The 25,569-nt window shown below is 52.9% G+C and overlaps 1 protein-coding gene and 2 pseudogenes across 3 annotated transcripts in view; 2 read left to right on the top strand and 1 right to left on the bottom strand.

The window, feature by feature from the left end:
* The window catches only part of LOC309603484 (olfactory receptor 6B3-like), a 229,030-nt pseudogene that overhangs the window by 93,149 nt on the left and 110,312 nt on the right, over positions 1-25,569 (top strand). The gene's annotated exons all lie outside the window — the stretch shown is intronic.
* Positions 496-6,300, bottom strand: LOC309603477 (olfactory receptor 14A16-like; the record flags this gene model as incomplete). The annotated part of the gene is made up of 2 exons (XM_082338316.1): positions 496-600; positions 5,365-6,300. 2 exons carry the CDS (start codon positions 6,298-6,300, stop codon positions 496-498), a joined length of 1,041 nt encoding a protein of 346 aa, XP_082194442.1.
* LOC309603475 (olfactory receptor 14C36-like) lies at positions 9,902-25,233 on the top strand (annotated as a pseudogene). The gene is made up of 2 exons: positions 9,902-9,915; positions 24,269-25,233. The product of its transcript is annotated as an olfactory receptor 14C36-like (transcript).

Here is a 25,569-nt window from a genome sequence, read left to right as displayed (position 1 = left end):
CAGGTCTTTCTTTTCGTTTGTCTTTTAGCCTTTTGTTATCATTATCTGTATGGTTATAAGTGTTTATTATGTTTCTCCATAAATGTTTGGATTCATCCTACTCCTCCTGAGGAATGAACCTGGTCTGTTTTGCCTGGATTTGATATAAAAGTGTGTCTTCCTGGGACAGAGCTGACACTCTCATAGCATCTCTGTAGTAAAATGGGATCTCCCTAGTGCACTAACTTAAAGTTGGGATCTTCTTCCAAAGCTAATGTCAACAACAGGCCCAAGGAACTTCACTCAAAAAGGGCCTTTTTCTCATTGGAACTGGGAGAGAAAAGTTCATTGTCACTTTGGTAGCTGTTGGAGACCAAGGGTTGGAATTTGGACTCACCCATTGGTGTGTGGTGGCCATGGAGGTGGTGAATGCATACTCAGGGTTGTCCCACATATGACAGGGAAGAAGACACCCTCCAGGAGGGGATCTGGAGCTTCCTGGAGAGCCTGGGGTTTCTACAGGGAGAGCGTGTGCTTGGGGCGGGCGGTGGCTGGAGCCCCACAAAGTGGGAGATTGCACAAGGTGGAGTCACCAAACTGGAAGGTGCAAAATCCAGGGGTCTGCAAAGAAACAAAGATGGCCACACCCAACCATACACAGACCAGCTCCAACAGGGAACAGCACCTTTACAGTCACCACACCACCAGCAGCACTCACACAACCATGAGTGACACAAACGTCCCTAGCCCATTCCCCCTCTCAGGCCAATCTGCTGTGAAGGTCACAAGTGATCTGTGCATCCCCTTACCCACGGGCGCACATGCCTGCCGTCCCTCCAGTGTGGGCCTGGGCTTTGGGTCTGCTCAGATCCCTGCCCAGTCTTGGGGCCATTACCCACTTGGCAGTTGGAACCCTAGGTGTCTCCACATGCTGGTGTCGTCTTTCTGAAGCCATCCCCACTTGGATTTGGCCAGCATAGCATGTCCATAAATTCACCCCAAACACACATCCAACAGTGAGCACACTCACACATCAAACAGCCAGGAGCAGAGTTTAATAAGATGGCAAGACCACGGTGATTAGGCACAGATTTGGCCAGACCAGCCCTGGTCAGCCCCCTGCCCACATGCAGCCAGCCCCTTGCATACCCCTCCTCTCCCCATACCCATTCTTCTTCTTCCCAATCTACCCCTTCTCTGCCCCAGACCGCTCCCCAATTGACAACTGTCACCATAGAATCATAGAGTCATAGAATCATAGAACAATTTAGGTTGGAAAAGACCCTTAAGATCATCGAGTCCAACCGTTAACCTATCACTGCCAAGTCCACCACTAAACCATGTCCCTCAGCATTACATCTACATGTCTTTAAGTACTGCCAAGGATGGGGACTCAATCGCTTCCCTGGGCAGCCTGTTCCAGTGCCTGACAGCCCTTTCAGGGAAGACATTTTTCCTAATATCCAATCTAAACCTACCCTGGTGCAACTTGAGGCCATTTGCTCTGGTCCTGTCACTTGTTACTTGGGAGAAGAGACCAACCGCCACCTTGCTACAGCCTCCTTTCAGGTATTTGTAGAGAGCGAGAAGGTCTCCCCTCAGCCTCCTTTTCTCCAGGCTAAACAACCCCAGCTCCTCCAGCCACTCCTCATACGACTTGTGCTCCAGACCCTTCACCAGCTTTGTTGCCCTTCTTTGGACACGCTCCAGCCCCTCCATGTCCTTCTTGGGGTGAGGGGCCCAACACTGAACACAGGATTCGAGGTGTGGCCTCACCAGTGCCCAGTACTGCCCTGGTCCTGCTGGCCACACTGTTCCTGATACAAGCCAGGATGCTTTTGGCCTTCATGGCTACCTGGGCACACTGCTGGTTCATGTTCAGCTAGCTGTTGACCAACACCCCCAGGTCGTTTTCCACTGGGCAGCTTCTCAGCCGCTCTTCCCCAAGCCTGTAGTGTTGCATGGGGTTGTTGTGACTCAAGTGCAGGACCCTTTCTGCCCTAAAAATGAGGGCTTAGACCCTAAAAATTAAACTGTGGGCCCTATACAAATGCTATGGGTAATAAAAGGTTGGGACCCTAGAAATGAGGATTTCGGCCCTAAAAATGAGTTTTTTGGCAGTAAAAATGATGGGCTAGGTGCTAAAAATGACGCTCTGTATCTTGATAAGGAGGGGAACCTCTTGGTTCCTCTATGGCCTGTGATGGGTGTGCTCAGTCCCTTGACCAGATTGGCAGTGGTTTGGTGCGGGCGTCAGAAGACGTTAAGGCCTGAGCCGTAGCAGGGCCATGAACTCCTCATGTTTCAATCTGTTCTCTGAAAACCCACAAAAGAGCAGAGCAGCACAGTGAGTGTCGATGCATATGAGCTTGGAACACCGACCATGCGGTTGACACATGAATAGCGGGTGGCTTTTCCAAGACTCATTTGTCAAGGGACAAAGAAAGTTGTGGGTACAAGACTGAGACTGGACCCAGCCGCACCTAATCTCCATCAGGAACTTAGAAAGCAAGGGGGCAGACCCAAGGGCTGTTCCATACCAAAGGATGTCGTGCTCAGCGATAAAACCTTGGCAAAAGCAGGAGAAAGGGGTGCTGTTCGCTGTTACGGTGTTTGTCATCCCAAGCCAGTGTTATGTGTACTGAGGGTCTGCCTCCCAGCAAGTGGCTAAACATCAAGCATTGGAACAGGCTGCCCAGGGAAGTGCTTGAGTCTCCATCCCTGGAGGTATTTAAAGAACGGATAGATACAATGCTTGAAGACATGGTATAGATGGACTTGGCAGTGATAGGTTAACGGTTGGACTCAATGATTTTAAGGGTCTTTTCCAACCTTGACGATTCTATGATTCTATGATTCTATGATCTGCCTGCCCCTGGAAATTGGTGCATGAATTCCTCTTTTTGCTTTGCTTGCACACATAGCTTTTTCTTTTCTTATTAAGGTGTCATTCTCTTGATCCATGAGACTTTTTCCTTCCTTCTGTTTTCTCTCCATCCTCTAGGAGGGGGCAGTGAGTGAAAACCAGGGTGGGTCTGGCTGAGGTCAACCCACCACAACAAGCATAACCTACGCTCCAAGCGGGGCCTCACCAGGGTTCCCTGGGGCTGTGCAGCCAGGGTGTGGGATGCACTGGGGTCCCTGCATGGGCTCAGGGGAGGGCCCGTGCAGACACCCAACACCCAGCGCAGAGGGACTGAGGTGGTGCCTGTGGGCTGACAGTGGGGCAGAGTGTGACAGATGCGCTCGACCCCTTGACCCGACTGTTTCGGTTTCCCAAGTAACCGTTACGCATGATGGAGCCCTGGTTTCCTGGGAATGGCTGAACACCTGCCTGCTGATGGGAGGTAGTGAATGAATTCCTTGCTTTGCTTTGTTTATGTGCGCGGCTTTGGCTTCACCTATTAAACGGTCTTTATCTCAACCCATGAGTTTTCTCACTTTTACTCTCCTGATTCTCTCCCCCATCCCACCGGGGGGGAGTGAGTGAGCGGCTGTGTGGTGCTTAGTTGCTGGCTGGGGTTAAACCACGACACCGCCACAGGGTGCTGCAGAGCTCTGGGCACTCACCCCACAGCCCCAGCCCCTCTGAAGGGCACAGCAGCTCCTGTCTCAGCCTCCCCATCAGCCCCAGGGCTGGAGGCTCACCATGGCATGAGGAAATGGAGGTTAGAGAAACTGCAGGAAGCATGGCCTCTGGTCCAGGACATGCCCACCACAGACTGACTCTGCCCCATCATTGTCAGCCCCTCTCCCCACACCAGCACAGGAGTTCTGGCCAGGGGACAGAGCAGCCTGCCCCGAGTGGGTGCCTGCAGAAAGAGGTTTCTCTTTCTCATGGATTCCTCCCTGCAGCCATAGAAATGCTCCCTTGCTCTTCTCCACAGTCATCCCTGCTCTCCAGAGAGCCTTCCCCCAGGTCAGCATGTCTGTGCCAGCCTCGCTGGATATTCCTGGCTCCCTGTCTGTGCTACCTGCAAGGCCCCAAGCTGGCGGTGCTGCTCTGCAGAGGGAGGGGGCTGTGGTGCCCTGGGGCCATGGAGTGACCCTGCACTGGCCATGCTGGTCAGGGTCAGAAGCAGACCCAGCTGGAGCAGGATCACTGCTGCTGAGCCCTTTTCCATCATCCCTGATTGCTCAGGAGCCAAGGACAGGGCTGGGCGGGACCATAGGGTGTCTCTAATGGCACACCAGGCAGGGGATGGCTGCACTGGATCCAGCCCATGGGGTTTCCAAGAGGTTGCCCTGAAACACTCTCCAGTCTCATGGCCCTTTGCCTGCTGTCTCCTCACAGCCTCTCCTGGCATTGCAGGGCCCTTGTTAGCCTGTGGGCTCCTCACGTTCACCTTTTCCTCCAGGACACTCCTCCTTGGATGGTCACTCATTTTATGAGGTGCCACTCACTTCCCACCCAGTCTCACACACTGTCCCTGGAGATCCCCTGAGCTCTCCTGGCAGCTCTCGGTTCCTCTTCAGGATGGCATCTGCCATCAGCCCCACTGCAGGTGGGACAGCACCAGGCAGATAAGTCAAAGACCGGTTGCTCTTTCAGTGGACGTATGCAACCAAGAAGGGAGGCCTTCATCCATGCCTTGGTCCCTAACACATCACCGTGGGACTCTCAGATTGTCACCCTAAATCCATCAAGAACGCCAGAAGAGCAAAAGTCCTTTTGAAGGGAGAACCCTATTGGATGTATTCGTGACACCAGCTTTGGAAGAGGCGCCCAGCCTTCTGGCCCTGTCCTGAGGAGCCCCTTTGGTTATGACGGTGCTTGCATGGAGACCAGCTCCGATAGAGTGGTTCACGTGGCCTGCTCCTGCCTTCAGCCACAGGGATGCCACCGTACAGATAACAGGACTGTCACAAGTTGCACCAGACCTTAGGGGCAGCACAACTAAAAGGGCACAGCAGAACAGTGTGGAATTGAGGAGAGACCAACACTGAAAAGGCAATGTCCTGCTGCTGTCCTTGGCCATGGCTCCAGGAAGGCAGCAGCCCCAACTCACAGGCAGTAGAGGGATAGTGCCCACCAGGGCTGCTCCTCCATCAGGCAGCTGGGCATTTGTCCCCTGAACCCCTCCTGCAGGCTGGGGCTGTTTCCCCAGCTCCAGAGCAGATGTGAAGAGATGGGAGCTGAGACAAATTATTTTCTACTGGTTTCTTTATGGAGTTTATCTAAATGGGGAGCCTGGATCCATAAGTACATGAGGACTTTGGGTCAGGAAAAGGCAGGTAGGAGGCCAAGAATAATATTATCACAGGCATCAACAAAAAACCAACCCCCCAAATATCCCACAAAGGAAAAATAAAGACACGTATGAAGAAAAGTCAGTCCAGGCTATTCCTGTGATACTGTGGGAGCCCAAGTGGGACAATGGGCACCTTCTTAATATGAAGTAGCTTGTAATCGAATAGTTTCCACACTGCATCCTTCATTTCCTGGTTCCTCATGCTGTAGATGAGGGGGTTCACTGCTGGAGGCACCACCGAGTACAGAACTGCCACCACCAGATCCAGGGATGGGGAGGAGATGGAAGGGGGCTTCAGGTAGGCTAACATGCCAGTACTGATAAACAGGGAGACCACGGCCAGGTGAGGGAGGCATGTGGAAAAGGCTTTGTGGCGTCCCTGCTCGGAGGGGATCCTGAGTACAGCCCTGAAGATCTGCACATAGGACAGCACAATGAAAAGAAAACAGCTGAATACTACGAAGAGACTAACCACAATAAGCCCAACTTCCCTGAGGTAGGCATCTGAGCAGGAGAGCTTGAGGATCTGGGGGATTTCACAAAAGAAGTGATCCACAGCATTGCCTTGGCAGAGGGGTAGTGACAATGTATTGGCAGTGTGCAGCACAGCATAGAAGAAGCAACTGCCCCAGGCAGCTGCTGCCATGTGGACACAAGCTCTGCTGCCCAGCAGGGTCCTGTAGTGCAGGGGTTTGCAGATGGCAACATAGCGGTCATAGGCCATGATGGTGAGAAGAGAATACTCTGCTGAAACAAAAAATGAAAACAGAAAGACTTGTGCAGCACATCCCGAGAAGGAGATGGAGCTGTTGTTCCAGAAAGCATTGGCCATGGTTTTGGGGACAGTGGTGGAGATGCAGCCCAGGTCGAGAACAGAGAGGTTGAGGAGGAAGAAGTACATGGGGGTGTGGAGGTGGTGGTCACAGGCTACGGCGGTGATGATGAGGCTGTTGCCCAGGAGGGCAGCCAGGTAGATGCCCAAGAAGAGCCAGAAGTGCAAGAGTTGCAGTTCCTGTGTGTCTGTGAACGCCAGGAGGAGGAACTGGGTGATGGAGCTGCTGTTGGACATTTGCTGCCTCAGGGCATGGGGCACTGAGCAAGGAGGAAAAGGCAGTGACATGTTAGGGAGATGGAGGGTGATCACCCTCCCGTATTACCCTGAAAATCAACTAGGCACTGCTGTGAGCAGAGGGATCCAGTGCAGACCAGTAAATATCTCACCCTTTCTCAAGGTCTCAACACCCCACATTCAGCCCAGGACACACATGGCTCATTGCACAAACCCAACTGTATTTTCTCTGTCGTAGCATCTCTGCGCTTCTCCATGGTGCTTTCAGATAATAAAAGACTGATAGGGGACAGGTTCACATTCTGGAGGGAAGCTCACAGCTTGGAAGGAATCCCCAAGGAGATAGCCAAGTGTCCTAATGATGGCATCTGATTAAGGGAGATTCAGTTCATTCCCCAGACCCACGGACTGCATTGCACACAGCCTCACAGATGAGAGGAAAGCTGGGACATGTGTTCCCATGGACACACCTGCATGAAAGGACCCACAAAATCAGTGTGTGACTCTGCAGCTGAAACTCCACCTCCCCAGGGATCCTGGCAGCAAGAAAAAGGTGACAATAGCAATAACACAAACAAGTGGAGCAACAAGGAAAAATACAGTGAGGGGGTGGCTGAGAGAGGCCAGGGCAGAGGCATTGGGGCACTCAGACAGCATTCCCCTTCCCCAGCTGTGCACGCCACCTCCCAGACACCACCATTGCCGGGCAGCTGCTCTCAGCCCCTGCGCTCTGCAGAGGGAACTGGGCCCGTGGCTGCAGAGCTGCACCACGGCTCTGCTGGAGCTCTGGCTGCAGAGGAGGTGGTTCATGGCTTGGACCCCCCAGCCCTGAGGGCAGAGGTTTGGTGGGTGGGAGAGGAGGCAAGGGGGCTTGCTCAGAGGCAGGGGTCTGCATAGGAGGGGATCGTACGGAGGTTTCTGAATTCTCCCTCCCACAACATTTCTGGGTTTAGTTTCCTCTCATTCCCTCATCATATCCCTGCTGCCTGAAGATTTTCCTGCTGGGAGGTGTTTCCCTGTCCCATATCTTTTCCCTGTCAGCGCTCACAGACCCCATCCCAACCTCTGTGCACTCACCTTGGCCCCACAGAAACCTGCCTGTTTGCAGGGCACTGGCTGGGTGCATGTTCCTGTTTGCAGGTGGAAAAGGGCAGGTCAGAAGAACCCTGATGGGTCCAGCAGAGGTGATGCTGGTGCTGTCATTTGGCAGAGCACTGGCTGAGGGCACTTTAGGAGACTCCCATCAGGAGTTAACGATCACTCAGTCAGGAGTCTCAGTGACTTCTTTAAAGTTGGCAGATCCTTTTCCATGCATCCTTTTTCCTCTACACCCACACCCAAAATAGGAAACTGAAAACAGAAATATATCTGAAGATATCAGGATCTGAAGATATCCTGATCTGAAGATATCAGGATATCTTCATTATCTTTATGGCAATCCCTGCCAGGACCTTCTCCTTGAAACATCCCTTAGGAAATATTCTGGGGGTGATCTGGACCTATGTGCAGCCCTGACCCATGCAGCACTCTCTCAACAGCAGAAGGACCCTGCCCTACCAGGGGTCCCTTCTTCCACCCACAGATTCTCCCCACAGCGCCGTTGGGAGCTCCGGGGGCAGGCTGAGCACTGACCCTGGCATACCGACCGCTGGGGCACAGGGACCCTGATCTGAAGGACAGCCCTGGGCATCCCTGGCTGTGCAACCGGCTTAACATCCTTGCAGTCATCGCCGGAGGAAGGCAGCCATCATGCCCTGTTCCTCTGATGGTGCAGCAGGTAAAACCTTCACTGGAACATGTCTTCTCCTCTACCCTTGAGAAGCTGTGAGAATAACACTTAAAGATCCCACAGGCTGGGGGATGTACCAGCTTTTGGAGATCTCTCCAGTAACTGCAGCTTCACTGTCCTGCTTCCAGAGACTTACCGTGTCAAGGGCTGTGAAGATTTCTCCCACAATGAGCTCTCAGCATCCTCCCACTCCAGGCTGCCTTTAACCTCTCTCTGCCTCGCTCCTCTCCCATCGATGCCTGCAGGCAGTGCCCTCAGCCCTGCTGTGCTTTGCAGAGGAGCTGCTCCTGGGCAGAGCTGTCTTTCTGCAGTGCTGCCCACTTGCCATCAGCTCCCTCCATCCCAGGAGCCCAGCCCAGCTCAGCAGCAGAGGCCCAGTCCAAGGCACCACTTTCTCTGCCCCTCTGGGCTCCCTCCAGGTGTCCCTGGGGCTCCAGGGGAACCTGCTGGGAAACAGGCTGAATGAAAATACTTCTTTTCCATCTCTCAGATGGGAAGACACAATTATTCCCAGCACTGTCATTTCTCCTATCAGGAAAAGATTTGGGCAGGAGAATCACCTTTCCTTGTCCCATCATGAGACAGGACAAGCAGACAGTGACAAGGAGGGATCTGCGTTACCCCTGCTGAGGGAAGGGATGCAGATGAGTCAATAGACACATCTCATTTGTGGGTTTGCAGTCCTGGGGCTAGAAGGGGACTTAGCTCCCTCCCATGCACAACACAAACCAACAGGAGGTGGGATTCCTCTTGCATCAGGTGTTCAGGTGGGCACAAAATAGGCACCTGCATGGGAGCTCCTTGTCGCAGTTCCCATGCTGATTAATGGGGATGGAGGGCAGGATTGGGCTGTTCAGACACAACGCCTGCTGATATTGAAGGTGTCAGGAGTGGTCAAAGATCTGTGCAGGCAACTGCAAGCTCTAATGGAGCCGTTCGTAGAGACAGGCCAACATCTGGGGGAATCCTCTTAGAGGCTGCTGGGAATGTTCTTTGGCCAACTGAAGTGACGGCTGATGCCCCAATGAGGGCACCTGAACCTGCCCCCACTCATTATGTTCAGGGCAGCCGTGAGAGTTATTCATCTGAACCACTGGAGCCATGTGCCACAGGGAGAGCTCAGGCTCTCCCTCTTCTCCATCAGCCGTATTCACTAGGCCTCCACTCACTCTGCTGGCAGTTGCCTCATGTTCATCCCCACGTTGCCTTACAGAGATCTGGGTGTCTACTCCATTTAATGTTTAAACCCAGGCCCACAGAGCTCCATGAGATGCCAAGGCTTGCAGAGACAGCACAGGACCGGTGACGAGTGGTGTTCCTCAGGGGTCAGTCTTGGGACTGGTGCTGTTTAACATCTTTGTCAGTGACTTGGACAGTGGGATTGAGTGCACCCTCAGCAAGTTTGCCGACGACATCAAGCTGTGGGGTGCAGTCGACACGTTGGTGGGAAGGGATGCCATCCAGAGGGACCTTGACAGGCCGGAGATTTGGGCCCATGAGAACCTCGTAAAGTTCAACAAGGCCAAGTGCAAGGTCCTGCACATGGGTCAGGGCAATTCCAAGCACAAATACAGGCTGTGCAGAGAATGGATTGAGAGCAGCCCTGAGGAGAAGGGGGTGTTGGTTAATCAGAAACTCGACATGACCCAGCAATGTGCTCTCGCAGCCCAGAAGGCCAACTGTATCCTGGGCTGCATCAAAAGAAGTGTGACCAGCAGGGCGAGGGAGGTGATTCTCCCCCTCTACTTCACTCTCATGAGACTCCACCCAGAGTGCGGTGTTCAGGTCTGGGGCTCCCAATAGAAGACGGACATGGACCTGTTGGAGTGAGTCCAGAGGAGGGCCATGAAGGTGATCAGAGGGCTGGAGCAGCTCTCCTATGAAGACAGGCTGAGAGAGTTGGGGTTGTTCAGCTTGGAGAAGGGAAGGCCACACGGAGACTTTCCAGTACCTGAAGGGGGCCTACAAGAAAGCTGGAGAGGGAATTTTTATAAGGGTATGTCATGCTAGGAGAAGGGGTAATGGTTTTAAAGTGAAAGAGGGTCGGTTTAGATTAGATACAAGGAAGAAATTCTTCTCTATGAGGGTGGTGAGGCACTGGAAGAGGTTGCCCAGGGAAGTTGTGGTTGCCCCCTCCCTGGAACTGTTCAAGGACAGCTTGGATGGGGCCTTGAGCAACCTGGTCTAGTGGAAGGTGTCCCTGCCCATGGCAGGGGGGTTGGAACCAGGTGATCTTTAAGTGATTTCCAACTCAAACCGTTCTATGATTCTGTGATGATTCTATGGCCGATAGGAAAGCAATTTCCGTTTAGGGTGGGTGTGTGACAGACACCCCAGAAGGCATTGCAAGCAGTGGGATTTGGTGCCTGTGTGCCATTGACTAATGCCATCAGTCAGAGGCATCAGTCATCAGATGCCATCAGAGAAGCAAGGTCTGTCCCTTCTCTTCCCAAGAGCTCCAGGCATTGCCTGAACACAAAGCACATCACACTGGGGTCTTTACTCACACCCTGGATGATACAGCCAAGGAACAGACGAACCATTTGCACTGTGTGCCTGGATACATCTTGTCTTCAAAGAAAGTATCCTCCAAACACAGCAATGGGTCCTAACAAAACTCAACTGAAACTGAAAAGGGCATGCAAGGGCACCAAGATGAGCTGTTTCTACTTCAGGAACAGAATCTACAGAAGAATCAGAAATACTGTGGGACCACTGCTAAATGTAGTTAGAGTAGGTGTAGGTAGACTGAGATACTCTACGCACTCTTTGCCTCAGCTGCCACCAGCAAGGTCTCCCAGACCTTTGTGCTCTGAGGCAGAACTCTGGAGGAGAACAACCAGCAGTGGATGAGGACCAAGGCAGGGGTTACTTGAGCAAACTACACCCTTACCAGTCCATGGGACCGGAGGGGCTGCACCCAAGGGTGCTGAGAGAGTGTTCTTCACCAGGAGGCAGTGGTCCAGTCTAATTCCAGTAAGAAAGGCACTCGGACGCTGTGAGGGATCTTTAAAAATGCTGTTCTTTAGCACTAACATTGTAAGGAGAGAATCATGCCGATAATCTTAGGTGCCTTTAGATGGTGGGACCTCCAAGTGGTGTAGCATTGAACAGGCCTCTGACCCCCACACAGCATGCCATGCAGACCCACCCATAGAAGACAGTCTCCTGGTTTGGTCATTCAAGCTGCTGGTAGATTTGCTTACAAGAAACCACCTCTTTTCCTCATCTCTACAGTCAAAGAGAAAGGATGTTCTCATGAGAACTCCTTGCTGCACTGTTAGGTACAGGCAAGGCCACAGAGGAGGCAGAAGGGCTGATACTGAGTGGGAGCTGCCTGCAGGCCCCTTGGGACAATGAGCTGCTGAGGTTGTCCTGCAGCCAAGGGCTCTGTGCAGCACAGCACAGGCGTGAAGGCCAGGCTGTACGTGCAGCACAGCACCGCTGGCTTTACCATGGTCTTCTGGTCAGGATCACTGCCCAGGTTTCCCTGTGAGAAGTCTGTGCTCCACCCTGGTGCCACAGCTGAGCTGCTGCGACCAACCCGTGCACAGCCAGGAGGAGGTGGATCACAGGCAGGAGGATCTGGAGCCCTGTGGCTTGGCACACAACTGGGATGGTTTGGGATGAAATGAGATGTGGGTTCTGCAATGGAGGAATCAGGCTCTGCTGGAGAGACTGGCAGAGAGGACGAGTCTGGGGGAGGCCCCCTGTGTTGAGCAGATGCCCCTGGTGTTCTCCTCCTGTGGAGGACGACAACCAGCAGTGGATGGGGATCGACTTTGCTTGAGCAAACTCAAGCACCATTACAGAAATGGAGATGGGTCATTTGACCAGATCCCTGAACACAAGTATTGGTATGCCACGACCCCTGAGACTCCACTTTTTGATCCGGGGGAATATGATGGCCCTTGAGGTGTCCTGGAATATCTCCTGACCCATGTGGTGGTTTAGGCTGTGAGGGGAATCAAAACAACACCTCTGACTGGAGTAATTTCACCTTCAGTTCTGACGTGTTACCATGAAATTGTAAGAAAGGGTTAGCAATGAGAGAAAAAGCACTGTTCTAAACACTTCATGACAGAATCTAAATACTTTTAAGTTATAGCTATCTTGTCAAGGCAGAAGGAATGAGAAGAATAAAAGCAGAGAAGAGTTAAATAATAAGGAAGAATAAATAATTTTTTCTTCTTTTTCCAGTTTTCTTTATTTTTCCGCTTACAGAACAAGTGAGATCAGCCTTCTCCTATTCATATTCATCCTGACCATCTCCTAAGGAACTCTGCTTGGCCTCAGTTGCCACAGTGAGCAGCTTCGGGCTGATGAGACCTGGGCGGGACCAGGAACAACAGCAGCCAAGCCCCCGCCACGTATAAAGGAAGCCCTTAAGGAGCGCGAGCGACCCATAGCACCACCAACAGGGCGAGCAAACAGGGCATGGCATGTCAGAAAGGGTGTCATGCATCAGAAAGGGTATGACGCGTCAGAAAGGGCATGGCGCAGCAGTTCACGCAGAAGGGCGTGCAGGAAGGGCCCTGAAGATCAACCAGGGAGCAATGTTCTCCATCCAGCGAAAAACCATGGCCTCGCTAAGCTCTGCACCCACCACGATGGACGCAGCTGCCCAGACAGAGCTCCGGTGGGAACACGCTGCCACCCAGGTGTCAGGCTGCAGGGTTTGCCCTGCTCTTACGCCAGTACCAGATGGCAGCAGTGAGCACCCTTGTGGGAGGCGCACTCAGGTAGAGGAGCTCCTCTGCTTAGTGACGGAGCTCTGGGAGGAGGTGAGTAGGCTGAGGAGTATGAGGGAGTGCAAGAGAGGATAGATTACTGGAATCGCACCCTACCTTCCCTCAGACAGGCCCAACAGGCAGACGGGACCCATGAGACAGAAGATGCCTTATCCTCTCTCCACTTGGCTGAACACAGTGACTTAAGGGCTAGGGGGCAATGGCGACAAGTTCCTGCCCGGCGCAGCACAGGCGAGTCTCCTCTGTGACTGCCCCACCTTCCCAGGTGCCATTACAAAACAGGTGTGAAGCTCTGCAAGTGGAACCAAACAACGCCGGGGACGATGGTACATCCAGCTTGGAGGTGTCGCCAAGGGTAAGTCAGCCTACACCCTGCATCAAAAGAGCTTCCACAAAGAAGAAAAGACGGGTCATTGTCACAGGAGACTCTCTCCTGAGGGGAACAGAAGGCCCGATATGCAGACCGGAGCCACTTAGGGAAGTCTGCTGCCTCCCGGGGGCCCAGGTTAAAGATGTGAAGAGAAAGCTTCCTACCCTGATACAGCCCTCAGATTACTACCCATTATTGATTTTTCAGGTAGGCAGTGAGGAAGTTACAACTAGAAGTCCAAGGGCAATCAAGAGAGACTTCAGGGCCTTGGGACGACTGGTTAAGGGATCAGGAGCCCAAGCAGTGTTCTCCTCCACCCTTCCAGTTGCAGGGAATGATGAGGGAAGACACAGGAAGAGCCAGCAGATCAATACCTGGCTCCGAGCCTGGTGTCTCCAGGAAGATTTCAGTTTTTTTGATCATGGGTTGGTTTACACAGCTCCAGGCCTGCTGATGACAGACAGGGTACACCTGTCTCAAAGAGGGAAAAGGATCCTAGCACAGGAGTTAGCAGGGCTCAGAGCTTTAAACTAGATTGGAAGGGGAGAAGGGGTAAAACCAGGCTTGCTAGAGATAAGCCTGGGAGCAATACACCAGTATTTGAGGGATGGTGTGCTAACGAGGTCCTTTGGTCTGTCATCTCAGTGGAGGTGGGGGATGGAGAACCATGCAGCAGAAAACACGCAAGGGCTATGGCTGTGTCAGAAACCTCAGAAGTGCATCAGAATGTTCACGTAGGAACTAGGGCTTCTCTCCCCCAAAAGAAGGCAGGAGCAGTGGCTCAACTTAAGCGCATCTACGCCAATGCATGCAGCATGGGCAACAAACAGGAGGAGCTGGAAGCCATTGTGCAGCAGGAAAACTGTGACATAGTCGCCATCACAGAAACATGGTGGGATGACTCACACAACTGGAGTGCTGCAATGGACGGCTCTAAACTCTTCAGAAGGGACAGGCAAGGAAGGAGAGGCGATGGGGGTAGCCTTGTACGTTAGGGACTGTTTTGGTTGTCTAGAGCTTAATGATGGCGACCATAGGGTTGAGTGTTTATGGGTAAGAATCAGGGGGAAGGTCAACAAGGCAGATATCATGGTGGGAGTCTGTTAGAGACCACCCAACCAGGATGAAAAGGTGGACAAAGTATTCTATAAGCAGCTGGGAGAAGTCTCACCATCGCTAGCCCTTGTTCTCATGAGGGACTTCATCCTACCAGATGCCTGCTGGAAATACAATACAGAGAGAGGAAACAGCCTAGGAGGTTCCTGGAGTGCGTGGAAGATAACTTCCTGACACAGCTGGTGAGGGAGCCAACAAAGGAAGGTGCCCTGCTGGATCTGTTTGCAAACAGAGAAGGGCTGGTGGGTGATGTGACGGTTGGAGGCAGTCTAGGGCATAGCGATCAGGAAATGATAGGTTTTGATTCTTGGAGAAGTAAGGAGTAGGGTCAGCAGAACTGCTACCTTGGATTTCTGGAGGGCAGCCTCTGGCCTGTTTAGGATCCTGGTTGACAGAGTCCCTTGGGAAGCAGTCCTGAAGGGCAAAGGAGTCCAGGAAGGCTGGACATTCTTCGAGAAGGAGATCTTAAAGGAGCAGAAGCAAGCCATCCCCAAGTGCCAAAAGACGGCAGGGGATAAGACGGGTCTGGCTGAATAGGGAGCTTTGGCTGGAACTCAGGAATAGGTGACCTGCTTAGTGGATTAGGGAAAGGCTGTGGATGTTGTCTGCTTAGACTTTAGTAAAGCCTTTGACACCATTTCGCACAGCATTCTCCTGGAGAAACTAGCGGCTCATGGCTTGGATGGGCATACCCTTCACTGGGTAAAAAACTGACTGGGTGGCCGTGCCCAAAGAGTTGTGGTGAATGGATTTAAATCTAGTTGGACGCCAGTCACAACTGGTGTTCCCCAGGGCTCAGTACTGGGGCTACTTCTGCTTAGTATCTTTATCAATGATCGGGATGAGGGCATTGAGTGCACCCTCAGTAAGTTGCAGATGACACCAAGTTGGGTGGGAGTGTTGACCTGCTGGAGGGTAGGAAGGCCCTACAGAGGGACCTGGCCAGGCTGGATCGATGGGCCGAGGCCAACTGTCAGAGGTTCAACAAAGCTCAGGGCCAGGTCCTGCACTTGGGTCACAACAACCCCATGCAACACTACAGGCTTGGGGTGGAGTGGCTGGAGAGCTGCCTGGCAGAAAAGGACCTGGGGGAGTTGGTCGACAGCCGGCTGAACATGAGCCAGCAGTGTGCCCAGGTGGCCAAGAAGGCCAGTGGCATCCTGGCTTGTATCAGGAATAGTGTGGCCAGCAGGACCAGGGAGGTGATTGTCCCCCAGTATTCGGCACTGGTGAGGCCGCACCTTGAATAGAGTCTTCAGTGTTGGGCCCCTCACTACAAGAAAGATATTGAAGTGCTGGAGCATGTCCAAAGAAGGGCAACGAAGCTGGTGAAGGGTCTAGAGCACAAGTCTTATGGCTGAGGTAGCTGGGGTTGTTTAGCCTGGAGAAAAGGAGGCTGAGGGGAGACCTTATCAATCTCTAGAACTACCTGAAAGGAGGTTGTAGTGACGCGAGTGTCGGTCTCTTCTCCCAAGTAACAAGCACTAGGGCAAGAGGAAATGGCCTCAAGTTTCACCAGGGAAGGTTTAGATTGGATATTAGGAAGGGTAAGGATAATCTTCCCTGTAAGGGTAATCAGGCACTGGAACAGGCTGCCCAAGGAAGTGGTTGAGTCCCCATTCCTGGAGGTATTGAAAAGAAGGGTAGATGTGGTGTTTAGGGACATGGTTTAGTCGTGGACTTGGCAGTGTTAGTTTAGTGGTTGGACTCGATAACCTTAAAGGTCTTTTCCAACCTAAACAATTCTATGATTACAAGTGTTCTGAGAGTGTTTTTGCACAAGGAGGTGCTGGTCCAACATGATCCCAGTAAGAAAGGCACTCAGACTTTGTAAGGTATTTTTTAAAATGCTTTGCGTGACAGCTAACACTGTAAGGAAAGAATCCTATAGAGGATCTTATGTCCCTTTAGATGGTGGGTACCCACGTTGTGTAGCACCAAATGGACCTCCAACCCAAATGCAGCACACTATGCAGACCCCATCCATAGCAGGGAGTCTCTTGTTTTGGTCATTCTAGCTATTGCAGGATTTTCTAACAAGGAAACAGCTCTATTTATCATCTCTACAGTCAAACAGAAGCAATGTTCTCAGGAGGACTTCTTCCTGCCCTGGTCGATACAAGCAAGGCCACGCAGGGGGCATAATGGCCAGTACCGAGTGGGAGCTGCCTGCACGCTCCTCTGTTACAACAAGCTGCTGAGCTTCTCCTGCGGCCAAGGGATCTGTGCAGCACAGCCCAGGTGTGAAGGCTATGGTGTACGTGCAGCCCAGCGCAGCCCCGCCCAGCACAGCACTGACTGCTCCAGGTGCAGTGTTCTGGTCAGGATGACCGCTCGGGTTTTCCTGGGAGGAGTCTGAGCTCCGCCCCGGTGCCACAGCTGAGGTGCTGCGGCCAACAGGTGCATGGGCAGGAGGAGCTGGAGCCCAGCCAGGAGGAGCTGGAGCCCCATGTCTTGTCACAGAACTGGGGTGGTTTTGGCTTAACTGAGATGTGGTGGGACAGCTTGCTTACCTGGGGTGCTGCAGTGGAGGGATACAGGCTCTGCTGGAGAGAGTGGTGGGGAATCTGAGGAGGGGGGATGTCCCCCGTATGAAGACCCAGCTCAGATTTATTCAGGCTCTTCGTATGACAGGCAGCAGGTCGGGTTAGCCTGTCATTAAGGACCAGAGGAATCAGTAAGGGTGACATTGTGTTGGCAGATACGATCCACTTGATCAAAAACACGAGAAGGAAAGCCTTCTGTCAGTAAGGTGAGGCAGTCTCCAGATCAATGCACAGGTTCCCATGGGGAGCTGTAATTGCCCTGGCATTCACTGGCCAGGCAAAGCAACAGGGTGCCAACAGTCTGGAGGATCGTGGGATGACTTCTTAGCAGAGCTGCCAGGTGGGCCAAGAAGGGTGATGCTCCCCTGGACCTGGTACTGGCAAAGAAGGAAGAGCTGGTCAGGGATGTGATCATCAGTGTCAGCCTTGGCTGTCGTGACCAGGAAATAGTGGGGTCCCAGGTGCCAAAGAGGATTGAGGAAGGCCACCAGCGGAGCACAGATGGGTGCACCCCAGAGAGGAAGACTTGGACATACTTGGGAGACTGATCCAGGTGGTGCCATGGGAAGTAGCTCTGAAGGGTGAAGGAGCTCAGGAAATCTGACAGGCCTTACAGGACTGCCTCCAGCAAGGACAAGAATGATGTCTTTGAATAGCCATGAAGAGAAACATTCATCTCAGGGGGCTGCTCGTATAAACTGAGCAAAAAGGCAGCCCCCAGGAGGTGGAAGCAGGGGAAGATGCAAAGGAGGAATTTGAGAAACCTTGCCCCACGATGAAGGGAGGATGCCAAAGCCAAAGCTCCCATAGGCTTGAGAGTTGCAGGGAAAATGAGCATCAAAATGAGCTGACAGAGGCTTAGAAGGTCACGCAGAATGAGTCACACTCTGCCTAGAGGCCTGGAACAAGTGGGCACTGCAGAGGTTTGCATCTTGAATGCATGCCTCAGCCTAGCAGATGGGGATTCCCCCTGCTGAGGGTGGCTGTTCCCATCCACCCACATGGGTCTTGATGGTGCAGATTCCACTTGAAGACATTCCTATAACCCAAATATGCTGGGATTCATGCAGAACTGGCTATTCAAAATCAAGCATTTGATTCACTTTGCCTCTTTGCTTTGACATCTTTTCACTTTGACCACGCTTCTGAAATCTCTCTAGGAAGCCAGGTAAGAATCGACGACTAAAGGAAAGTTATGCCCACAATAGGCTCCTTGAGGTGCTTTGTGTGGCAATGAGCCCTCTGGTGCCGAGTTCCTGAACTGCAGCTCCTGAAAGATTGAGCAAACCTCCAGAGAAGTAAAAGAAGCACAACTGAAGGTTTCGGAGGGTGTTAGCAGGCCCTGCTGAAGGCCATCACTGAAGAGACCATGTAGGAAATGCGCAGAGAAGGTTCCTGTCCCTGGGGGCTGGTGAAGCAGGGAGTCGGAGGCACTTGGCACAGGAGGACATTTCAATGTGAAATGTTTTCCCACTGTGAAAGCCCTTGATGTGCTTCACCAAGCAGGCTGGCCAAGCTCTGACCCCCATCCCCCGCAGAGGGGGATCCTTTCCCTCTTGTGATGCTCTGGGCTCTTCCTGGGGGCATTGTGATGTGGGAGTGTGTGATGGCAGGCGCAGGTCAGTGGTAGGACACCTGCCAGGCTCTATGGAGGGTGGGTGAGGAGGAGGCAACGAGGCGCTGGAGCTGTAAGGACCTCACGTCCTCTCATGGGTCTCAGTGGAAGAGACAGAAGCCATAGCTGAGTGGACAAGGGTCCCAGTTCTGTTGGGGTGTCAAAGCCCCAACAAGGCCCTTGGCCATCCCCACCACAGCTACACTGACCTGTGCCTCTGCCTGCTTCCTTGCTTCCAGCACCAAGCTCTGTGTTTCTGAGCATTTGCCAGTGCCTCTGAGTTCTCCACAACCATTCCCGTTTCTTCCAAAGCCTTGCTAGTGCTGCTTTCTCACCCAAAAGTTCCAAGCCCCAGACATGCTAGAATCCTCGTTTAGCTCCACATCCCAGCACTCAGCTGCACATCCTCCTGCTTCTGCTGCCTCCAAATCAAGACTCAATCTATTTCACTTCAGCATGACAGCCCCCGACACGTCAAGTCTTCTTCCTGCCTTCAGTGCACTCACGGCTGCACCTGCACTGCTCTCCCCCTGCATGCCCATGTGTCTCACCAACCCTTCCTCTTCCCCCGCAGCGGTGGGACCTCACCCCAGGAGGGCTTTGCATCCTTCAGGCTCAGGGAGGTTTCCTGACACCCACCCAAGTGTGAGGAGTGGAGGAGGGGAGGAGAGCCAGGTCAGCTCATGGGGCATGACTGAGCACAGACACCTCAAGCAGTGGGCAGTCCCTGTCTGTCAGGCTGAGCCATGCACATAAAGGAAAAAAAATCTGTATGTGATCAGGGCAGTTTGGGGACACCTGTGAAGCAGCCCTGAACCTGATGTGAATGACTTCTGGGGTCAGGGAGAACCTGAGCGCTTTCCCTAGTTTGCAGACATGAGGGGGAAGGAAGGACAGCATCATTCCTTCTGGAAGGGACCTCGAGAGGTGTCTGGACCAACCTCCTGCTCAAAGCAGGCTCAGACAGAGTACTCAGGCCTTTATCCAAACACATCTTGATCACATTCTAGGACAGAGCCAGTGCACACTCCCTGGGAAACAGCTTCCACCACTTGACTATCGTTCTGCTGGAATAATTTCTCCCTCTCTCTAGCCTGACCCTCTCTTGTTTCAGCCCATTGCCTCTTGTCCTTGTGTCATGAACATGAGCTTGACTCCATCTTCCTGTGAACTGTGCAATGCTGCTACATATTTCCCACAAGATCTTCTCTACTCCTGTCTGAACAAGCCCAGCACTCTAAGGCTCTTCTCACAGTACAAGTTCTCCTACCCTGCTGACCTTGGTGGCCCTCCGTTGACCTGGCTCCAGTATGTCGAGGTCTCTCTGTCAAAACCTGGGAAAATATTCTGGCTATGGTGTCAAAAGTGCTCAGCAGACTGGCTGTGCTCCGGCTCCTACAGCCCAGGATGCTGTTGGCCTTCTTTCCTGATTGCTCCTCTTTTGCCTAATGGAACCCAAGGACCACCAAAGCCTTTCCACAGAGCTGCTGCCCACCTGGGCAGTCCGTGGCCTATGTTGTGTCATGGGCTTAGTCGACCTCAAGGGCACAACTTACTGCCTATCCTGAGGTTCCTGTTGGCCCATCACTCCAGCTTGTCTTTGTCCTTTGGGATGGCCACCCTGCCCTCCAGTGCAGTGTCTGCTCTCCTCAATGTGGTGTCTTCTACAAATGTTATGAAAAAGCACTCTCTCATCTCCTCTGGGTCATTAAAAACACATTAAACAGGGCAGGTTGCAGCAGAGACCCCTGCAGGACCCACCTTGCTAGATGCCTCCAGGCACAGTACCAAACATTGACTATGTCCCTCTGAGCCCAACCATCCATCTGCTTTTTTACCCACCTATTTTTCCAAACAGGCAGACCATAATATCCTAACTTGGGCACAAGAATATTGGGAGGGTGAGGGGGGGTGATGTTGAAAACTTCACTGACTTCTAGGTCAAAAGACAACCACTGCCCTCCCTGGGTCCAGCAATCCTGTCCTTTCAGCACAGAAAGCAAGGAAGATGGTGAGAGACAAGCTCCCCTGGGTAAATCCTGTCCCCTTCTCTTTCAGACACCCAGAAATGGGATCCTAGTGAACACGATCTGGGGCACAGCCGTTCATTCCCCTGCTCATCCTCTGGGCATTTTAAAAAGGTGCCTGCAACATTTATATTTTCCCATTTTCAGGGAGTTGCCACAGATTCCGTGACCTTCTGAAGATGATGGAGAGTGGTCTTGCTGTGCCATTGGCCTGCTCACTCAGCTCCCTGCCATGCTGCCCCTCCTGTCCCATAGACTGGGAAGGATGGAGTTTGCTCAAGTGATCCCCGACTTGATCCCCATCCACTGCTGGCTGTTCTCCTCCAGAGCCCTGCCCTGAGTCACAGAGGCCTGGGAGACCTCGCTGGGGAAGACTGAGGCAAAGAGGACACACAGAATCTCACATCTGTCTACACCTGCTCTTACTGAATTCAGCAGTGGCCACACAGGATCTTTGATTTTCCTTTAACTGTTCCTGAAGCAGTAAACACTCCTTATGGTGCCCTTCAATTGCCTTTCAAGTTTAGACTGAGTTTCCATCTGGACCCTTGCTGTGTTTGGAGGATGCTGTCCTTGAAGAGCAGCTGTCCTGAGCTCTGCCTCCATGTCACAGCTCTGTCTGCTCAGGAACAGCTCCAGCTCCTCCTGCCTGTGCCCCTGGCTGACGGCACTGCTGCACATTTGGGCTGAAGCAACAGAGCTGTGCAACCAGGCAAGCTCTGACTTGCTGTGAAGAACCCTGGTACCAAGTCTCCAAGACCCCGTGGGTGCAAAAGCAGAGACATGGTGTGGGCAAAAGAGAGCTGCATATCTTTCTAGCCCCAGGTCTAAAGACCCAGCATGAAATGCCTCTTTCATTTAACTGAGGATAAGTCCCCAGCTTGAAGAAATTAGATCCTTCCCGGTCACCTTCCATGTGTCCTGTCTAATGATGGGACAAAAAAGTGATTCTCATGCCCAACTATTTTTCTAATAGGAGTAATGACTCTGCTGGAGATTAAGTCTCTCTTCCCCCAGCTGAGGGAGGGAACATCAGTGATGCCTTCAGCCTGTTTCGCAGCAGGTTCCCCTGGAGCCCCAGGGACACCTGGAGGGAGCCCAGAGGGGCAGAGAAAGTGGTGCCTTGGGCTGGGCCTCTGCTGCTGAGCTGGGCTGGGCTCCTGGCATGGAGGGAGCTGCTGGCAAGTCGGCAGCACTGCAGAGAGATAGCTCTGCCCAGGAGCAGCTCCTCTGCAAAGCACAGCAGGGCTGAGGGCACTGCCTGCAAGTGCTGAGAGGAGAGGGGTGAGGCAGAGAGACTGTAAAGGCAGTGTGGAGTGGGAGGATGCTGAGAGCTCACTGCATGGGAGAGATCTTTACATCCCTCTACATGGTAAGTCCCTGGTTGCAGGACAATGTAACTGGTGTTCCTGGAGGGATCTCCAAAAGCTGTTACATCCCACAGCCTATGGGATTTTCATGAGGACTTTCACAGTTTCTCTAAGGTAGAGGAGGAGGACATGCTGCAGAGGAGGACTTGCCTGCTGCACCATCAGAAGGAAAAGGCAATACAGCTGCCTTCTTCTGGGGTTTTGAATATCAATGTGCACCTGTGGGTGCCCAGGGCTGTCCTTCAGAGCAGGGTCCCTGTGCCCCAGCGGTCTGTATGCCAGGGTCAGTGCTCAGCCTGCCCCCGGAGCTCCCAACGGCGCTGTGGGGAGAATCTGTGGGTGGAAGAAGGGACCCCTGGTAGGGCAGGGTCCTTCTGCTGTTGAGAGAGTGCTGCATGGGTCAGGGCTGCACATAGGTCCAGATCACCCCCAGAATATTTCCTAAGGGATGTTTCAAGGAGAAGGTCCTGGCAGGGATTGCCATAAAGATAATGAAGATTTCCTGAATTTCTGTTTTCAGTTTCCTATTTTGGGTGGGGGTGTAGTGGAAAAGGGATAAATGGAAAAGGACCTGCCAAATTTGAAGAAGCCACTGAGACTGCTGAGCGAGTGTTCAGTAAGCCTGATGGGAGCCTCCTAAAGTGCCCTCAGCCACTGCTCTGCCAATGAACAGCACCAGCATCACCTCTGCTGGACCCATCAGGGTTCTTCTGACCTGCCCTTTTCCACCTGCAAACAGGAACATGCACCCAGCCAGTGCCCTGCAAACAGGCAGGTTTCTGTCGAGCCAAGGTGAGTGCACAGAGGTTGGGTTGGGGTCTGTGAGCGCTGACAGGGAAAAGACACGGGATAGGGAAACACCTCCCAGCAGGAAAATCTTCAGGCAGCAGGGATATGATGAGGGAATGAGAGGAAACTAAACCCAGAAATGTTGTGGGAGGGAGAATTCAGAAACCTCCGTGTGATCCCCTCCAATGCAGACCCCTGCCTCTGAGCAAGCCCCCTTGCCTCCTCTCCCACCCACCAAAGCCTCTGCCCTCAGGGCTGGGGGCTCCAGGGCGTGAACCACCTCCTCTGCAGCCAGAGCTCCAGCAGAGCCGTGGTGCAGCTCTGCAGCCACGGGCCCAGTTCCCTCTGCAGAGCGCAGGGGCTGAGAGCAGCTGCCCGGCAATGGTGGTGTCTGGGAGGTGGCGTGCACAGCTGGGGAAGGGGAACGCTGTCTGAGTGCCCCAATGCCTCTGCCCTGGCCTCTCTCAGCCACACCCTCACTGTGTTTTCCCTTGTTTCTCCACTTGTCTGTGTGATTGCTCTTGTCACCTTGTTCTTGCTGCCAGGCTCTCTGGGGATGGGACTTTCAGCTGCAGAGTCACACACTGATCTTGTGGGTCCTTTCATGCAGGTGTGTCCATGGGAACAAGTGTCCTGGCTTTCCTCTAACATGTGAGGCTGTGGGCAATATGGTCTATGGGGCTGGAGAATAAGCTGGTTTTTCCTTAATCAGATGGTATCGTTAGGACACTTGGCTGTGTCCTTGAGAAGCTGTGCTTGAGAAGCTTTGTCCTTTCAAGCTGTGAGATGTCCTTCCAGAATGCAAACCTGTTCCCTGGCACCCTTGTGTTATCTGAAAGCCCCATGCAGAAGTGTAGAGACGCTACAATGGAGGAAATGCTGTTGGGTTGGTGAAATGAGCCCTGTGTGTCCTGGGCTAGAAGTGGGGTGCTGAGACCTTGAGAAAGGGTGAGACATTTAGCGGTCTGCGGGGGATACTTCTGTTCTCAGCAATCTCTGGTTGTTTTTCAGGGTAGCAAAACAGTGTGATCACCCTCCATCTCATGGAGAACAAGCCCACGGCAACTCAGAACAAGACGGAGAGACAAACCAGCTCCTTCTACACTAAGCCCCAGGCAATCCTTTTGCTTCCCAGGACTTGCTCTGTTCTCTCTGAGTGCAGCAGAAATGCTGAAGTTTTCTGAAATCCATGAAAACTGCCCAGGTGAGATGGGGGTGGAGCATTAAAATCCTGAAACCTCCCAAAGTGCCTTCTGTTATCCCCTTTCCTTAGCATGGGAGTGCAGATGCTGACAGGCCCTTCTGCATTAGGACCAGTTTCATCTGAGAAAGTTGAACACCAGGACTGGCCCCTGCCCCACCGTTCTCATGAACCCACTGCTGCAGAGCAGGGCTGACTCCTCAGCAGCCAGCGGGCAGAGGCCCTGCTCCTCACAGCACACTCAGCCAGGGCTGCAGCCACAGAGCTGAAGGAAGGTCTCCTGGAAAAGGAATGGGGTGGGTGGGGGATGGGGCAGAGTGTGTCAGAGTGAGGGTCTAAAAGAAAGCTTTGATTTTGCTCAGAGAAATGTCCCCTTCATTAACCCTTCCTGCAGGAACAGGACCCCATGTCCAGAGGCAGCAACCATCCAACACAAGCTCCATCACCCAGTTCTTCCTCCTGGCATTCACAGACACACAGGAGCTGCAGCTCTTGCACTTCTGGCTCTTCCTGGGCATCTACCTGGCTGCCCTCCTGGGCAACGGCCTCATCATCACTGCTGTAGCCTGTGACCACCGCCTCCACACCCCCATGTACTTCTTCCTCCTCAACCTATCCCTCATCGACCTGGGCTCCATCTCCACCACTGTTCCCAAATCCATGGCCAATTCCCTCTGGGACACCAGGGCCATCTCCTACGCAGGATGTGCTGCCCAGCTTTTTCTCTTTGCCTTCTTGGTAGTAGCAGAGTACTGTCTTCTCACCATCATGGCCTACGACCGCTATGTTGCCATCTGCAAACCCCTGCACTACGGGACCCTCCTGGGCAGCAGAGCTTGTGTCCACATGGCAGCAGCTGCCTGGGGCAGTGCTTTTTTCAATGCTCTCCTGCACACTGTCAATACATTTTCACTCCCCCTCTGCCAAGGCAATGCTGTGGACCAGTTCTTCTGTGAAATCCCCCACATCCTCAAGCTCTCCTGCTCACACTCCTACCTCAGGGAAGTTGGGCTTATTGTGCTTAGTTTTTCTTTAGCTTTTGGGTGTTTTGTTTTCATAGTGGTGTCCTATGTGCAGATCTTCAGGGCCGTGCTGAGGATCCCCTCACAGCAGGGAAGGCACAAAGCCTTTTCCACGTGCCTCCCTCACCTGGCCGTGGTCTCCCTGTTTATCAGCACTGCCATGTTTGCTTACCTGAACCCCCTTTCCATCTCCTCCCCATCCCTGAATCTGGTGGTGGCAGTTCTGTACTCGGTGGTGCCTCCAGCAGTGAACCCCCTCATCTACAGCATGAGGAACCAGGAGCTCAAAGACGCACTGAAGAAGCTCATTCAATCAGCAGTCTTTCAGCAGCAATAAGCTGCCCATGTCTCTTCACAAGTGATTTCCAATGTATCAGGGGAGTGTCCTGTGCTTTGGGCGTTTTATCTGTGATAACTGTGTTTCTCCAGGAATGTCTGCATGCACTCCACTTCTCCAGAGGCATGAACCCAGTCTGGATGACATAAAGGTCTTTGCACATGTGTCTTGCCTGGTGGCACAGCTGGCCTCCCATGTCACATCTCTGTAATAAAAGGGGATTTCCTCAGTGCTGGTGTCTGGAGGTTGGGCTCTTCTTCCAGCGCTGAGGTCAGGAACAGGCTGAAGGGATTGCCCCCACGAGGCCGTGCTGCTGTGCTGGTGTTCTCCATGGGC

Source organism: Platalea leucorodia (genome assembly GCF_965183815.1).
Source record: "Platalea leucorodia genome assembly, contig: HAP1_HAP1_SCAFFOLD_102, whole genome shotgun sequence".
In the NCBI taxonomy this organism is placed as follows: Eukaryota; Metazoa; Chordata; class Aves; order Pelecaniformes; family Threskiornithidae; genus Platalea; species Platalea leucorodia.
The sequence above is the reverse complement of the archived record's forward strand: the minus strand, read 5'-3'. Positions and strand labels throughout refer to the sequence as shown.